General features: G+C 40.8%; 1 protein-coding gene across 5 annotated transcripts in view; it reads right to left on the reverse strand.

The window, feature by feature from the left end:
* The window catches only part of LOC118393284 (desmocollin-2-like), a 36,389-nt gene extending 21,218 nt beyond the window's left edge, over positions 1–15,171 (reverse strand). The window contains exons 1-3 of one of the 5 annotated variants that reach the window (XM_052461262.1): positions 7,005–7,235; positions 4,685–4,772; positions 3,960–4,176 (exon numbers count right to left, since the gene is read on the reverse strand). Coding sequence is in view for 1 of the 5 variants with exons in the window: in XM_035785833.2 (XP_035641726.1) it covers positions 4,685–4,772; positions 6,920–6,958 (127 nt within the window). In the remaining 4 variants the exon portion in view is untranslated. Of the gene's footprint in view, positions 1–3,939; positions 4,177–4,684; positions 4,773–6,919; positions 7,236–15,152 lie in introns of those variants that run through there. The other 4 variants (XM_052461249.1, XM_035785833.2, XM_035785842.2 and 1 more) reach the window with 4 other exon arrangements.
* Between the last annotated feature and the right edge of the window lie 2,493 nt (positions 15,172–17,664).

Raw genomic sequence — 17,664 nt, forward strand, 5'->3', positions numbered from 1 at the left:
TACATACCTTGGCCTAAACATCAGCGCCACAGGTAACTTCCACAAAGCTGCGAACGATCTCAGAGACAATGCAAGAAGGGCATTCTATGCCATCAAAAGGAACATAAAATTCAACATACCAATTAGGATCTGGCTAAAAAAATACTTGAATCAGATATAGAACCCATTGCCCTTTATGGTTGTGAGGTCTGGGGTCAGCTCACCAACCAAAAATTCACAAAATGGGATAAACACCAAATTGAGACTCTGAATGCAGAATTCTGCAAAAATATCCTCCGTGTACAACGTAGAACACCAAATAATGCACGCAGAGCAGAATTAGGCCGATACCCGCTAATGATCAAAATCCAGAAAAGAGCCGTTCAATTCTACAACCACCTAAAAAGGAAGCAATTCCCAAACCTTCCATAACAAAGCCATCACCTACAGAGAGATGAACCTGGAGAAGAGTCCCCTAAGCAAGCTGTTCGTGGGGCTCTGTTCACAAACAAACACAGAGCCCCAGGACAGCAACAAAATTAGACCCAACCAAATTATGAGAAAACAAAAAGATAATTATTTCCAATGTGTCAAGTAATTAACAAAAAAAAAACAGAGCAAACTATGATGCTATTTGTCCCTAAACAGAGAGTACACAGCGGCAGAATACCTGACCACTGTAACTGACCCAAACTTAAGGAAAGCTTTGACTATGTACAGACTCAGTGAGCATAGCCTTGACATTGAGAAAGGCAGCCGTGGGCAGACCTGGCTCTCAAGAGAAGACAGGCTATGTGCACACTGCCCATAAAATGAGGTGGAAACTGAGCTGCACTTCCTAACCTCCTGCCAAATGAATGACAATATTAGAGACACATATTTCCCTCAGATTACACAGATCCACAAAGAATTTGAAAACAAACCCAATTTTGATTCCTTTATCTACTGGGTGAAATACCACAGTGTGCAATCACAGCAGCAAGATTTGTGACCTGTTGCCACAAGAAAAGGGTAACCAATGAAGACCATTGTAAATACAAGCCATATAGATAAACATATTTCCCCTTTTGTACATCATTACAACACTGTACATTGGGGGGAAAGTATTTAGTCAGCAACCAATTGTGCAAGTTCTCCCACTTAAAAAGATGAGAGGTCTGTAATTTTCATCATAGGTACACTTCAACTATGACAGACAAAATGAGAAATAAAAATTCAGAAAATCACATTGTAGGATTTTTTATGAATTTATTTGCAAATTATGGTGGAAAATAAATATTTGGTCACCTACAAACAAGCAAGATTTCTGGCTCTCACAGACCTGTAACTTCTTCTTTAAGAGGCTCCTCTGTCCTCCACTCGTTACCTGTATTAATGGCACCTGTTTGAACTTGTTATCAGTATAAAAGACACCTGTCCACAACATCAAACAGTCACACTCCAAACTCCACTATGGCCAAGACCAAAGAGCTGTCAAAGGACACCAGAAACAAAATTTTAGACCTGCACCAGGCTAGGAAAACTAAATCTGCAATAGGTAAGCAGCTTGGTTTGAAGAAATCAACTGTGGGAGCAATTATTAGGAAATGGAAGACATACAAGACCACTGATAATCTTCCTTGATCTGGGGCTCCACGCAAGATCTCAAAAATGATCACAAGAACGGTGAGCAAAAATCCCAGAACCACACGGGGGGACCTAGTGAATGACCTGCAGAGAGCTGGGACCAAAGTAACAAAGTCTACCATCAGTAACACACTACGCCGCCAGGGACTCAAATCCTGCAGTGCCAGAAGTGTCCCCCTGCTTAAGCTAGTAAATGTCCAGGCCCGTCTGAAGTTTGCTAGAGAGCATTTGGGTGATCCAGAAGAAGATTGGGAGAATGTCAGATGGTCAGATGGATCCAAAATATAACTTTTTGGTAAAAACTCAACTCGTCATGTTTGGAGGACAAAGAATGCTGAGTTGCATCCAAAGAACACCATACCTACTGTGAAGCATGGGGGTGGAAACATCATGCTTTGGGGCTGTTTTTCTGCAAAGGGACCAGGACGACTGATCCGTGTAAAGGAAAGAATGAATGGGGCCATGTATCGTGTGATTTTGAGTGAAAACCTCCTTCCATCAGCAAGGGCATTGAAGATGAAACATGGGTCTTTCAGCATGACAATGATCCTAAACACACCGCCCGGGAAACAAATGAGTGGCTTCGTAAGAAGCATTTCAAGGTCCTGGAGTGGCCTAGCCAGTCTCCAGATCTCAACCCCATAGAAAATCTTTGGAGGGAGTTGAAAGTCTGTGTTGCCCAGCAACAGCCCCAAAACATCAATGCTCTAGAGGAGATCTGCATGGCTCTGTCATTGCCATCAAAGGGTATATAAAAAAGTATTGGGAAACTTTTGTTATTGACCAAATAATTATTTTCCACCATAATTTGCAAATAAATTCCTACAAAAAAATCCTACAATGTGATTTTCTGGATTTTTTTTCTCATTTTGTCTGTCATAGTTGAAGTGTACCTATGATAAATTACAACTTGCACAATTGGTGGCTGACTAAATACTTTTTTGCCCCACCGTATATAAACATAATATATGACATTTGTAATGTCTTTATTCTTTTGGAACTTCTGTGAGTGTAATGTTTACTGTTCATTTTTATTATTTATTTCCCTTTTGGATATGATCTACTTCACTTGCTTTGGCAATGTTAACATATGATTCCCATGCAAATAAAGCCCCTTGAATTGAATTGAGAGAGGGGGAGGGCTCCCACAGTGCACATCATGACAGTTACTACACTGGGCAACACACACACACACACACTCAGAACAAAACATAGAACTTTGGACAGAACACTCAAGCTCGTATTCACAAATAGCTTCAGAGTAGAAGTGCTGATCTTGGATCAGGTCTTCTCTATCCATATAAATTTATTCAGTATGATCTAAAAGGGGAAATCTGATCCTATATCCTACTCTGAAACTTTTTGTGAATACAGGCAATGGTAACTACAGGCAGTGAGTCAGACATAACTCACACACACATAAAACACTGTCACTAACTAAACTCAGCAACAACAACAAAAAACATACCCCTTTTTCAGGACCCTGTCTTTCAAAGATAATTTGTAAAAATCCAAATAACTTCACAGATCTTCATTGTAAAGGGTTTAAACAATGTTTCCCATGCTTGTTCAATGAACCATAAACAATTCATGAACATGCACCTGTGGAACGGCCGTTAAGATACTAACAGCTTACAGGGGGTAGGCAATTAAGGTCACAGTTATGAAAACTTAGGACACTAAAAGAGGCCTTTCTACCGACTCTGAAAAACACCAAAAGAAAGATGCCCAGGTTCCCTGCTCATCTGCGTGAACGTGCCTTAGGCATGATGCAAGGAGGCATGAGGACTGCACATGTGGTCAGGGCAATAAATTGCAATGGTCGTACTGTGAGACGCCTAAGACAGTCCTAAGACAGTGCTACAGGGAGACAGGACGGACAGCTGATCGTCCTTGCAGTGGCAGACCATGTGTAACAACACCTGCACTGGATCAGTACATCCGAACATCACACTTGCGGTACAGGATGGCAACAACAACTGCCTGAGATACACAAAGGAAGGCACAATCCCTCCATCAGTGCTCAGACTGTCCGCAATAGGCTGAGTGAGGGGTGGCAGGTAGCCTAGTGGTTAGAGGGTTGGACTAGTAACTAAAAGGTTGCAAGCTCGAATCACCGAGCTGACAAGGTAAAAATCTGTCATTCTGCCCCTGAACAAGGCAGTTAACCCACTGTTCCTAGGCTGTCATTGAAAATACAAATTTGTTCTTAACTGACTTGCCTAGTTAAATAAAGATAAAATAATAAAAAACACCTGGCAGCAATTCCCCCTATGGGCACAAACCCATCGTCGCTGGTCCAGACAGTACTGGCAAAATGTGCTCTTCACTTACAAGTCGTGTTTTTGTCTCACCAGGGGTGATGGAGATGGAGTGTCTGTCATGGTCTGGGGCGGTGTGTCACAGCATCATCGGACTGAGCTTGTTGTCATTGAAGGCAATCTCAACGCTGTGCGTTACAGGGAAGACATCCTCCTCCCTCATGTGGTAGCCTTCCTGCAGGCTCATCCTGACATGACCCTCCAGCATGACAATGTCACCAGCTATACTGCTCGTTCTGTGCGTGATTTCCTGCAAGACAGGAATGTCAGTGTTCTGCCGTGGCCAGCGAAGAGCCCGTTCTCAATCCCATTGACTATGTCTGGAACCTGTTGGATCGGAGGGTGAGGACTAGGGACATTCCCTCCAGAAATGTCAGGGAACTTGCAGGTGCCTTGGTGGAAGAGTGGGGTAACATCTCAGAGCAAGAATTGGCAAATCTGGTACAGTCCATGAGGAGGAGATTCTCTGCAGTACTTAATGCAGCTGGTGGCCACACCAGATACTGACTTACTTTTACTTTTGATTTTGACTTTTGACCCCCCCCCTTTGTTCAGAGACATTATTCCACTTCTGTTAGTTACATGTCTGTGGAACTTGTTCAGTTTATGTCTCAGTTGTTGAATCTTGTTATGTTCATACAAATATGTACACATGTTAGGTTTGCTGAAAATAAACACAGTTGACAGTGAAAGGACATTTCTTTTTGAAGTTTACATTGACTAGGCTACACACAGATAGGCAGGTGTTATAGGCCTACCTTGAGAGATGACATAGCCAGGCCTGACCTCCAATGGGACCTGGGCTTGGATGGAATGAGGAACACAGCACTCAGACTGAGCTATGATCTGAGAGAGAACAGAGAGAACCGAGTTTACATGTGTGTCTTTCATCCTGTCTTTGTCACTCTCCTTCTCCTACAGTCCATATTTGTGATGCAGTGATGCATTAACTCCCAAATCCATTTCTGCTATCTGCCATCTCCTTGTCAAGAGAGCAGACAGACTGGCTACAGATGCATGTCTTCGAACCCTAACCTTAAAGCTATAATCCTTAATCAAAACAATAACAAAGCAGGCACAATGCCTCTGTTTTCCTAAAAAGATTAGGGATTCGTCTGGAGAAATGTAACCACTCAAATTCAGACAGATCTATGGATGCATGGACTGACCATACAAATGCATGGACTGACTATACAATTTCCAGGGAACTCACGATATTATCACAATACGCAGGTGCCGATACGATATGTATTGCTCATTGTACACAGTGTACAAAACAGTAGGAACACCTGCTCTTTCCATGACATAGACTGACCAGATGAATCCAGGTGAAAGCTATGATCCCTTATTGATGATGTGACTCATGGCAGATGAAAGGGAAAAGACAGGTTAGAGAAGTATTTTTAAGCCTTGAGATATTGATTGTGTATGTGTGCCATTCAGAGGTTGAATGGGCAAGACAAAAGATTTAAGTGTGTAAAGAACTGCAATGCTGCCGAGTTTCACGCTGAACAGTTTACGTGTTTATTAACAATGGTCCACCACCCAAAAGACATCCAGCCAACTTGACACACCTGTGGGAAGCATTGGCACCAACATGGGCCAACATCCCTGTGGAATGCTTTTGACACCTTGTAGAGTCCATGCCCTGATGAATTGAGGCTGTTCCAAGAGCAAAAGGGGGTGCAACTCAATATTAGGTGTTTGTAATGTTTTGTACACTCAGTGCATGTCTACTGCAGAGAGACAAGTGAGACCCATAACAAAAATTAGTATTGATCAGTCATGGAAATATAAGTGGTGAAAACTTGTTGGCTCACTATTTAAAAAGCTATAGGATGAAAAATACTTCCGTTTTGGCATAGATACAGCCGACTGGTGCTTGCTAACGCTACCAAGCCAAAACATAATAATCTACAAATCTATACTTGGAGTCAAAGTATCGATATAATATCATCCCAAATAATATTTTGATATGTAACTTTATCAATTTCTTTCCCCATCTTTAGTTAAGGCTGTACGGTGTTTGTTCACATTTCTGTTGTTTACAAACATTGAAGCTGTTTATAAAAACAAGTGGTGATGTGACTGCTTTGTTTTTTAATCCCAGATTGGGATATGGGTTATTTTAAGCAATATTTCTAATATTTGTCCCTGAAACAGTATAGGATGTTTTGGTGGGGCAGTGTTGAGCAATGAGTAAGGAGGCCTTATGCTGTTTGTATGAGGCCCCCAAATGACCTTATTATTTTCCTATATGGAGTAGCTTGGTCATAATGGCTATAAAAAAAAATATGTCAACATGGGCCGCCACACACTAGGCTATTTGAAAATATTTGTGCTTTACGGGAGTTTATCAAAGAAGTCTTATCTGGATTCGCATTTCCCAGACCTTTGTTTCTTTTATAACCCGTAGTGCCTTCGATAATCATTAACTCCATTCGCAGCGAGAGTGCTGTATCAGTGAAATGTATAACTAATGAATGCATTTGCAATAGATCTAGACAGGCCTACTCAGCTTGACAAATAAGTAGCCTATAGCCTAAACACACGTCAGAGAAAGAGACTAGGACAGGAGACTAGAGAACACGGATCATGCTCATTTTATACAAAGTTTCAGCTCAACAACATACGTCTGTCATTTCTGTGCTTACATTCCACACCGATTTGCTCACGAAACGTCTGCATGAGATACGCGTAGTGGTCAGACATTGAGGACTGGACTGCCCACCTACTTTTAAACCTGAACTTTATTCCCTCAACACTTTTATTCAGGGAAATACCGAAAACAACGGATCCCAGTGAAGAATACCGTTCCACTGGGCACAGACGTCCATTCAACGTCTATTCCATTGAAATGACGTGGAAACTAAATTGATTCAACCAGTGTGTGCATTGTGTGTTAAATAGTCTAGCCTACATCAGCGCTATTCTCCAAGACAGCTATTGTGACTTTCAAGACAAAATTATTGTTTGCGGTTTCCGTCACTTACCACAGTGAGTAGGCTGACGCAAAAGACGCCCGGGGCCATTGCGCAGCGGGATGAATAAACAGAAGTCTGAAGAATCGCGCCCTACCTAAAATGACTGAAGTCGTTCGGTGAAGTCCCGTGTGCAGCGCGGCGCGAGGGATGGGTGGAGGTTTTGGCTCTAGAGCCTTGGTAATTATTTTAGCTCACACATGAATTCCAAGGGTGTGTCGGGAAGAATTGAGACAGAGAGAGACAGGCTGTGTGGGGGTACGGAGTCCGCTCTGGGTCTGGCCGTAACGATCACCACCAACAGGTTTACCCGGAGGGACTGTCCCGCCTCCTGTCCTGTCTTATCTCGGGTCTGGACTCCACCCACGCCAAACCTTCCCAACAATGTGTGTTTTACTGTCTATGTTGACTATAAGTGTTTATCTAAGTTATTATCCAACATTTCAAAATGTGCTATTGTAATAAAAGTGCCACACTGTATATTAGGCCTATGTTTTTAATGGATTCAGAGTGAGTCATTGGCCAAACCAACCAGAAAGGAAACAGAAGCTTAAGTGTAGACCAGTGTGATTTTATCTCTTTGCAGGTAAAAAGTCTGACAGCCATGTATAGTATTGCTCCCTTGTTAGGTGTGCGTGTTGGTTATTCTATCCTTGTGGGGACCTAAAATCCCCTAAAGTCCCCACAAAGATAGGAAAACAAGGACTTTATTGAAGAATTCGTACTGTTGACCAATCACAGACGAAGGGCATAGACTTCCGCTCCGAACTTCGGCTTGACTCCAGATAAAAATGTGTGTGCCCGAACAACCAAAATAAACCTCACCTAAGTCCAAAACAAACAAAAAGTCATAATATGAACTCTACCAAAATGTTCCAGCTGGCATGCAGACACCTTAAGGGGTTAGGTTAATTTGTTTAACCTTTAGGCAAGTCAGTTAAGAACAAATTCGTTTTTACAATGACAGCCGACCCCAGCAAAACCCGGACAACACTGGGCACTACCCTATGGGACTCCCAATCACGGCCAGATGTGATACAGCCTGGATTTGAACCAGGGACTGTAGTGACACCTCTTGTGCTGCGATGCAGTGCCTTAGACTGCTGCAGCACTCGGGAGGGTTAAGGTTAGGTTATGGTATAGGTTAGGGGTTAGGGAAACTAGGATTTGAATGAATGAGGTCCCCACGAGGATAAAATAACATAACGTCTGTGTGTATGCGTTCGCACGGTATGCATGTGTGAGAAAGAGAGAGTGAAGTCATAATAAAACCTTTATCTACAGACATAAACAGGTTGACCTTTACTTAATTCATTCATGCAGGTGTATCAGACAGAACAATAATACATGAGTTACAGTCTAGTCTACACCTTGACATACAGACAAACAGAAGCCTGCTGAGGGAGAGTACAAATGTGATGTGATGTGTGCTGAGAGTCCTGGCACAAATGGTTGCCATGAATCACCCAAGTGGGTGCCACACATTGGTGGTGGATGACGAGAGTTTCCCCCTTACTATGTAAAGTGCTTTGAGCACCTAGGTGGAAAAGTTATTCCAATCAATTATTATAATTCATTATTATGTGTCATTACAGTGTAACCGATGTGAAATGGCTAGCTAGTTAGCGGGCTAATAGCATTTCAATCGGCGACGTCACTCGCTCTGAGACCTTGAAGTAGTTGTTATCCTTGAAAATTAACCACCTAGCCCACTTAGACCTCATAGCCCAGACTCCAGGAATGCACATCCACCACTCCAGGCCCTTGAGGAGTGTGTGTGAGGAATATGTGTGCGCATCTAAATTCATATGTGTGTGTGTGTGTGTGTGTTTGTGTGTCAATGTGTGTGGTAGGCTAAGTGAGGGGCACAGACAGGGGAGTTGAGAGGGAGTGAGAAAGCAGAATGGTGACCTCACTCCCACCTCTTTATGAAGAGCTGATCAGGGTGCATGACACTGGCGGGAGCAGAGAGAGAGAGAGCAAACTAATAGTCCTTTCAAACAGAGACGAGAACCTGCCAACTTTAACATTTCACCAACTTTCCTTTATATCTGAAAGGTATTGCCCACCACAGAGCCTGTACTTCTATTTCCACCATCTGACCTAGTCATGATTGCGGTAATGTAGAAATGTAAACTTTCATATTACCGTCATTAGCACGCATTCAATTATTAAAGGGGAACTGCACCCACTGATTTGGCCTCGTTTGGGGCTTTTGGCTAGTATTAGTCAGACTCAGACATGAGTTGGCTGCCGCCATAGCTGCATCTATTATTTTGTTTTGCCCTAGACAATACAGAATACACTTTATGAGCAACGAACTACCTCGCTAGCATTATCAAATGATAACGTTACATAACCAGCAGTATCTAGACAATACACAATAAACTTGTATGAGCTACGACCTAACTAAGTTGTAATGAGGTAGCTAGGTAGCTAACGTTAACTAAAACATTAGCTAGCCTGCCTCGCTAGCTAACGTTAGCAAGCCTGCCTGCATTATCAAAAGATAGATAATGTTATTGCTTGTTATGTAGGTAGATAACGTCGTTACCTAAGTTGTCAGAGAGGTCATTATATTCCAGTATCTCTGATTATACTCACCACCACTGGTCATTGCACACAAAGCTACCGTTACTGGTGCAGACTTGGGGGCTGACCAACTCCAACCACCTATTCTGCGTACTAGGGTCCTTCGGCATGGCATGCAAAAAATAGAACTTTGGCTGTGGAGGCATGGTCAATCTGTTTAGGGCTTTTTAATCTGCCGTCCTTTGAATGCGTTGGGGGCCATGAAACAACGGAGCCCCATTAAATGATGTGAAGCAAAGTGGGCGGAGGGGCAATTTGAACGTGGCGCTTAGCAAAAGGGGGCATGAGTTTTTGACAATTTTAATCCAAACCCAACCTTCATTTACTCTTGTGACGAACTAAGGTTCCAAACTTTGTTTCAGACGAGGCTGAACTTATGACCAAAATTATCCTATTTACACTTTGTAGTCAAAATGTTTCTGACTCATATAGATGCCATATAAGCCGTTTTCAAAGGGATTTGTTGCTTTTTGGGGCAGACGCTCTTTAACATTCTATCGCTGTTGTCCGGCAAAAAAGTTGTCCTTTCATTATGAAAAAGTATTAACACAATTACAGCAATCTGCATGACAATCATCACAGCAGCCTGGTCCAAATAACTGTCTGGAACATATTATCTAACCAGATGGTTGTTTGCGAAAATTATAACTGAGAGATTGACGAGTTTTCAGTTGAGATCGAGGAGATGGTGTGTGAATCCTGGCACTGCGCCTGCAAATCCAATTTGTTTCCCAACAACATTTTATTCCAGTCATTCTGAAGCATATATCATCACACCGCTGAAGAGAACACACACACAATAAATGCAACGGTAAACACACACACAGATCTGCCAGGGCAGAGCCGCAGGATTCACAGGGTGCGGCCCCAGCAGAGCCTGGAATGTAGCACTACTCTGATATTTGGGGAGTGTCTCCCTCTTCTCTCTCTCCCTTCCTTCCCTCAGGTCCAACTCCACCCTTAGCTTCCTACCCTGGAGCCTCCACCCTTCTGACTTGTAGCTTGTAACTAGGGGTGACGAGAGGACAACCTCCCACAATGGTGTCCAATTACATTAGCAGGAAGGAGGAGGAAACTGAAAGAAAACCTCAACTACTGGTCTGTCCGAAATGGCACTGCGTTTCATTTATAGTGTAGGGAAAAGGGTTCCATTTGAAACGCAACTGCTGATCTGTCAACTTTATCCAGCAGATCAGAGAAACTTTGTCTGCGTCCCAAATTACAGCCTATTTCCTATAGGGCTGTGGTCAAAAGTAGTGCACTATGTAGGGAATAGGGTGCTATTTGGGACCACGAAACTAGGCTAGGGATCAACAGATCAGCTATCATCCCCGTATGACCAGTGGTGATTTTAGCATGTACATCTTGGTGGGGAAATAAATAAACTATGTGGGATGCATGCCAGCAAAGCCACTACACAACTCAACTAACTAGACAATCTAATGTACTTGTCCTGTTGCTCAGTTGTGCACCGGGGCCTCCCACTCTTTCTATTCTGGTTAGATACAGTTTGAGCTGTTCTGTGAAGGGAGTAGTACACAGTGTTGTACGAGATCTTCCGTTTCTTGGCAATTTCTGGCATGGGATAGCCTTCATTTCTCAAAACAAGAATAGACTGACGAGTTTCAGATGAAAGTTTGTTTCTGGACATTTTGAGCCTGTAATCGAACCAACAAATGCTGACGCTCCAGATACTCAAATAGTCTAAAGAAGGCCAGATTTATTGCTTCTTTTATCAGGACAACAGTTTTCAGCTGTTCTAAAATAATTGCAAAAGGGTTTTCTAATGATCAATTAACCTTTTAAAATGATAAACTTGGATTAGCTAACACAACGTGCCATTGGAACACAGGAGTGATGGTTGCTGATAATGGGCCTCTGTTCGCCTATGAAGATATTCCATTAAAAAAATCAGACATTTCCAGCTACAATAGTCATTTACAACACCCCCTCTCCCCCATTCAGCTGAAAAGGTGGCGCAGGAAATGTAAAAAATATTTAGAAATATTTAACTTTCACACATTAACAAGTCCAATACAGCAAATTGTTACGGTTTTCTTCCGTCGAAGGAGAGTCGGACCAAAATGCAGTGTGGTAATTTTCATACATGTTAAATAATGATGAAAAACAAACAATACAAAAACAACAAACGTAACGTGAAAACCTATACAGCCTATCTGGTGACAACAGAGACAGGAACAATCACCCACAAAACACTCAAAGAATATGGCTGCCTAAATATGGTTCCCAATCAGAGACAGCGATAATCACCTGCCTCTGATTGAGAACCAATTCAGACAGCCATAGACTATGCTAGACAACCCTACTAAGCCACAATCCCAATCCCTACTAAAACCCCTATACAAAAACACACCACAAAATAAACCCATGTCACACCCTGGCCTAACCAAAATAATAAAGAAAACACAGAATACTAAGACCAGGGGCCTGTTGCACAAAACTAGGATAAGGGATTAAGCCAGGATATCTTGGTGATCCTGGCTCAATTGATCCGTAATCCGGTTGCACTAAAGATGGATAGGGGGCAGGAGGATATGTTATGGTATAAATTACCATGGAGATTTATTCTGTGGAGCTAGCCTGCTCCAGACCAGGCTAAATTCCAGGATCTATTTAATCTCATCCCTAATGTCAGTCAGCAGTCACCACAAATGGAAACCAATAGTTATTTCACTGCTCACTATACATTGTTATCACATATAACTAGACCCACTGTCATTATTTAAACGTTTGTGATCATTAATTTCAATGATTTTGGATAAAAAATGATTTTTAGATGTTGCTATCATTAGATAATTTACAGTTTCCCATAGACTATATATAAAATGATAGAATATTAGGGCCACAGAGGGAAAAAAGACAAGTCATAATATTGTAACCAGTTGTTTTAAAGGAGGACAGTTGTTAAAATGACAGATGCGGGGCATTTCGTGAAATTGTACTTCAGTATGGTTTCATAAACAAAGACATGCTGATGTGCCAGAATATTAAGTATCACATTGTCATAAGTATCAAAACTGTAAAAACAATATGTAGCTTTTCTGCAGAAAGAACCAGCCTCATAAATTTATGACTTTATCCTTTTTCTTCAGTGTGGCCCTAGTACTCTGTCATATAAACAAATACACATTCCATATGAATATAAAAACACAATGTGTAACATTATGTTCCTTTATTGAATAAGGACAAAACAAAGCAGGTAAACCATCAGCTCCTTTCGAAACTGAAGTCACAGTGACTCTACAAGATGGAAAGCACAGAATCCAAGCATATTATACAAAATGATACATACACATTCAAAGGTCTGTATATAACACACCCTGCATGTCTGCACACTAAAATAAATGCAGGACAAATCCATACACATCAACTGAACAAACAAATGAATGGATGCAGTAGCCTCCCTGCAGCCTTGTATTACACACAGTATACCGCACAAACATCATAAGAGGCCAAATTCGTAAAAAACGAACCCAAAAAACCCAAATTCCTCTGCCACCGCAGGACATATTTAACCAAAATTGAAAGCACACATACTAACTAAAATAATTCAACACATATTGGTCCCTCAGCAGCCGACCACTGTCGTCATCAGGGAAGATTGCCGGATTGTCCCAGTCCATGGCTGGTGGCACTCTGGGGCCCTCTCCTTCCTCAGGCAGGCCACATTGTGGAGGACAGCACAAGCCACAGTAATATCACATGCCCTAACAGGGCTGACCCTTAATTTGTGAAGGCAGTGAAAGCGTGCCTTCAGGAGGCCAAAGGTCATTTCAACTCTGGCCCTGGTCCTGGCATGGGCATGGTTGTAGGCCTGCTGTGCTTCCTGGGGGTCTGTGAAAGGTGTCAGGAGAAAAGGCTGGCAGCCATACCCCTGTCTCCCAGCAACACACCAGAGAATTCACCTGTCAACACAAAATCTCATCATTACTACCTCATAAACACAGTGATATTCTTGACACAGCCATGATGGTTATAAATAGGGGTTGTGTGGCTTACCTTGTGATAGGCACTGATAGATTTCAGAGGCCCGAAAGATTCTGGAGTCATGGACTGAGCCAGGCCATTTTGCCACAACATTGCTGATCACACAGTCAGCATTGCAGACCATCTGAAATCATAAGATGAGGAATATTACACCAATCAATGCACATCACTGGCAGATTTTTTTGCTTATTTTCCTAGGTAATTTTGCTCAAGAAAATATTCAAGATGTTTTTTAGATATTTTTTTAAAACTGAAAACAAGACAAAAATACTAAGTAAGAAAGACATTTTTGCAGTGCAGTGAGCAACCGACCTTGGGTCCTTTGAAAGGCGCTATATAAATTAAAGTGATTATTATTATAGCTCATCTATTTATTCAATTAAATTTTATTTATATAGCACTTTTCACAATTGTTTCATTCTGTCAAAGCAGCTTTACATTAATGAAAGCAGGAGAAACACAAAAAAACGGTGGACAACATAAGAAGCAGAGTACAACGGCTAAGATTAAACCGTACTGAGCGTAGTAACGTTAAATAATAATGTAAGGCTTTAATAATAATTTATCATAGCTTTATACAGTGTGATGGACTTACTGTACACAATTGCACTCATATCTGCAGTGCATTTCAATTAAAAATTTAACCGTTTCATAATTACAGTACAACTGCGTTTTTGGAGATGTGAATTAAATATTTGAATTGTAATTGTGATGTTTCAGCGGAGCGGTGAGTGTGTAATTGTGCACTACTTACGCATTCAGGCGGTCTGCAATACTTTGCCACGCTTTTTCTCTTTGCTTTATCACTGTGGCGGTGTTGCCTTTCTTCTTAATTATATATTTTACCTCCTCGTATGCCTCCATGAGGATTTGTGCTTCCGACGGGGAAAAGTACGCGGCTCTAGTTGCCATGGTAAATCAGTTAATCTGTGATCTGTGGCGGGGTCTATTTGAGTGAGCCGTGAGCGCGCACCTATCCAGGATTGGTTTCACCTGGCTTAATGAATCCGTGTCTGCTCATCCTGGCTTGGTCTTTGTGCAACCAATTAAGCCTGGACGCACATGTTTTGGCTTCATTGAGCTCAGCTTAGTCATTTATCCCGGATGTCTTAATTCTACTTTTGTGCAACAGGCCCCAGGGCGTGAATTGAAAACATTGAAAACACAACATATATTTACGTTAGATCACCACCAAATTCAAATACACACAGCCATTTTTCACAGTCACAAAAGCAGAAATATAGATAAAATGAATCACTAACCTTTGATTATCTCCACCAGATGACACTCATAGGACATCATGTCATACATGTATTGTGTGTTTTGTTCGATAATGTGCATATATATATATATATATAACAAATCTCAGTTTACATTGGCGGGTTACGTGCAGTAATGTTTTGATTCCAAAACATCCAGTGATTTTGCAGAAATACTCACGATAAACATTGATAAAAGATGCAAGTGTTATTCACAAAATTAAAGATAAACGTATCCTCTATGCAACTGCTGTGTCAGATTTTTTTTTAACTTTAAGGAAAAAGAATAATCTGAGAATGGCGCTCAGAACCCAAATTAGCCAAAGAAATAGCAGCCATTTTGGCGTCAACAGAAGCTACAAAAAACACAATATATATTCACTTACCTTTGAATATCTTCATCAGAAGGCAGTTCCAGGAATCCCAGTTCGACAATTTGTTCCATAAAGTTCCATAAAGCCCATCATTTAGCCACTTGTTGTTAGCTCGTTCAGCCCTGCATTCAATCCTAAAAAAGCACAAGCAATTCCTCCAGACAAAAACTCAAAAAGTTCAGTTACAGGTCGTAGAAACAAGTCAAATGATGTATGCAATCCATATTTAGGATGTTTTAAACATTAATCAGCAATAAGGTTCCAACCGGAGAATTTCATTGTCTGAAGAAACGCATTGGAACGAAAGAACATTCTCTCGTGACCGTACGCAATGAGACCGAGGCTTTCTGCCAGACAACCCACTCAAAGAGCTATTATGAGCCCCTCCTTTATAGTAGAATCATACAACCAGAATCTAAAGACGGTGACATCTTGTGGAAGCCCTAGGAAGTGCATGCTCATCCATATCTAAAATGGACATCAAATGGCACTGTTTTCAAAATTGAGTTCTCACTTCCTGTTTGGATTTCTTCTCAGGTTTTTGTCTGCCATATGAGTTCTGTTATACTCACAGACATAATTCAAACAGTTTTAGAAACTTCAGAGTGTTTTCTATCCACCAGTAATAATAATATGCATATATTCCCATCTGGGAAAGAGTAGGAGGCAATTTACTCTGGGCACGCCTTTCATCCAAAAGTGATGAAATGTTTAGGTGTAGCCTAGGCTGCTGCTACATTTATTTAATTCGTTTTTGCTTGTGTCTGTCCGGAGTGATGGAAAGTGGAAAGCCTACTTGAGCGCACGTTAAAAACATGTGCTGCGTCAACCTCTAACTTTTAATGGGTGATGCGATGGAAGCTATCAATTATTATTCTGAATGATTACATAGAAGACAGTAGAAAGTTCCATATGTTCAGCAAGTAAAGCATCGTTACGTGCAATTACCACTAGAACATCTTTGTGGTTGACCGAGGTAAAGAGAACATTCAGGTTGGATATTCAACTATTCGCCTGCAGTTTTCCTTAAATCCACCAACAGCAGTTAGGGACTGTCAACAATTTTTTCTAATTTCAATAGCTCTTTAACAATTAATCCTAAAACTTTAAAAACTGGTTCTAGCTAAACCGATGGCATAGACAAACATTGCACACACTTTTTTTGTTGGTTTACATCTCACACTATTTTAAATCATTGATTTTAATTTCTAAAATTCAATAGTGCCTTGGTCTTGTGACCCACACACCTCAAACAATATTCAGAATGTACACTCATTGGGCCTACACATTGCACACCCTTTTTTTGTCCATTTGCATCTCATGAGATTTTATGATAATTTTTATCAACAGCTCCTTAGTATTATGACCTATAACCCTCAAACAACTTTCAAAATATCCAGTTACTAAATTGCACACCCTTGAAATGATGTAGTACATCCTTTTTTTGGTCCATTTTCATCTCACACAATTTTACTTTAATTTTCAATGTTTTTCAATGTTGCTTATTTCAATATATCCTTGGCCATGTGACCTACAACCCTCAAACTACTTTCAGAACATCCAGTCACTAAATTGCACACCCTTGAATTGTCAATTTTCAACTCAGGTGATGTTACATACATTTTTCTATGTTTTTATTGTTTCGAATTTCAATACCTCTCTGGTCATAAATGCTAGATTTCCACTTTATGTATGTATGGCTAGACTACTAGACCTCTTTAGTCATGATATTTGAACTTGTTCTTCATGATGAGAAGTATATAGCCTAAATATATAGGCTCTTTGTCCATTTCAATCTCAAACGATTTTACAGTTTTCAAACATTCAAATTTCAATAGCTCCTTGGTCATGTGACCTACAACCCTCAAACTTCTGTCAGAATATCCACTGACAAGCCTTATATATAGCTGGACTCAAACAAGTTTTAGAATGTCCAATGACTACCCTTCCATATTGCACAACCTTGAGTTTGTCCATTCTCATCTCACACGATTTTACATTAATTTTTCAAAATGTTACATTTCAATAGCTCCTTGGTCATGTGACCTACAACCCTCAAACTTCTGTCAGAATATCCACTGACAAGCCTTATATATAGCTGGACTCAAACAAGTTTTAGAATGTCCAATGACTACCCTTCCATATTGCACAACCTTGAGTTTGTCCATTCTCATCTCACACAATTTTACTTTAATTTTCAATGTTTTTCAATGTTGCTTATTTCAATATATCCTTGGCCATGTGACCTACAACCCTCAAACTACTTTCAGAACATCCAGTCACTAAATTGCACACCCTTGAATTGTCAATTTTCAACTCAGGTGATGTTACATACATTTTTCTATGTTTTTATTGTTTCGAATTTCAATACCTCTCTGGTCATAAATGCTAGATTTCCACTTTATGTATGTATGGCTAGACTACTAGACCTCTTTAGTCATGATATTTGAACTTGTTCTTCATGATGAGAAGTATATAGCCTAAATATATAGGCTCTTTGTCCATTTCAATCTCAAACGATTTT

Source organism: Oncorhynchus keta, chromosome 1 (assembly GCF_023373465.1).
Source record: "Oncorhynchus keta strain PuntledgeMale-10-30-2019 chromosome 1, Oket_V2, whole genome shotgun sequence".
NCBI classification, from domain to species: Eukaryota; Metazoa; Chordata; class Actinopteri; order Salmoniformes; family Salmonidae; genus Oncorhynchus; species Oncorhynchus keta.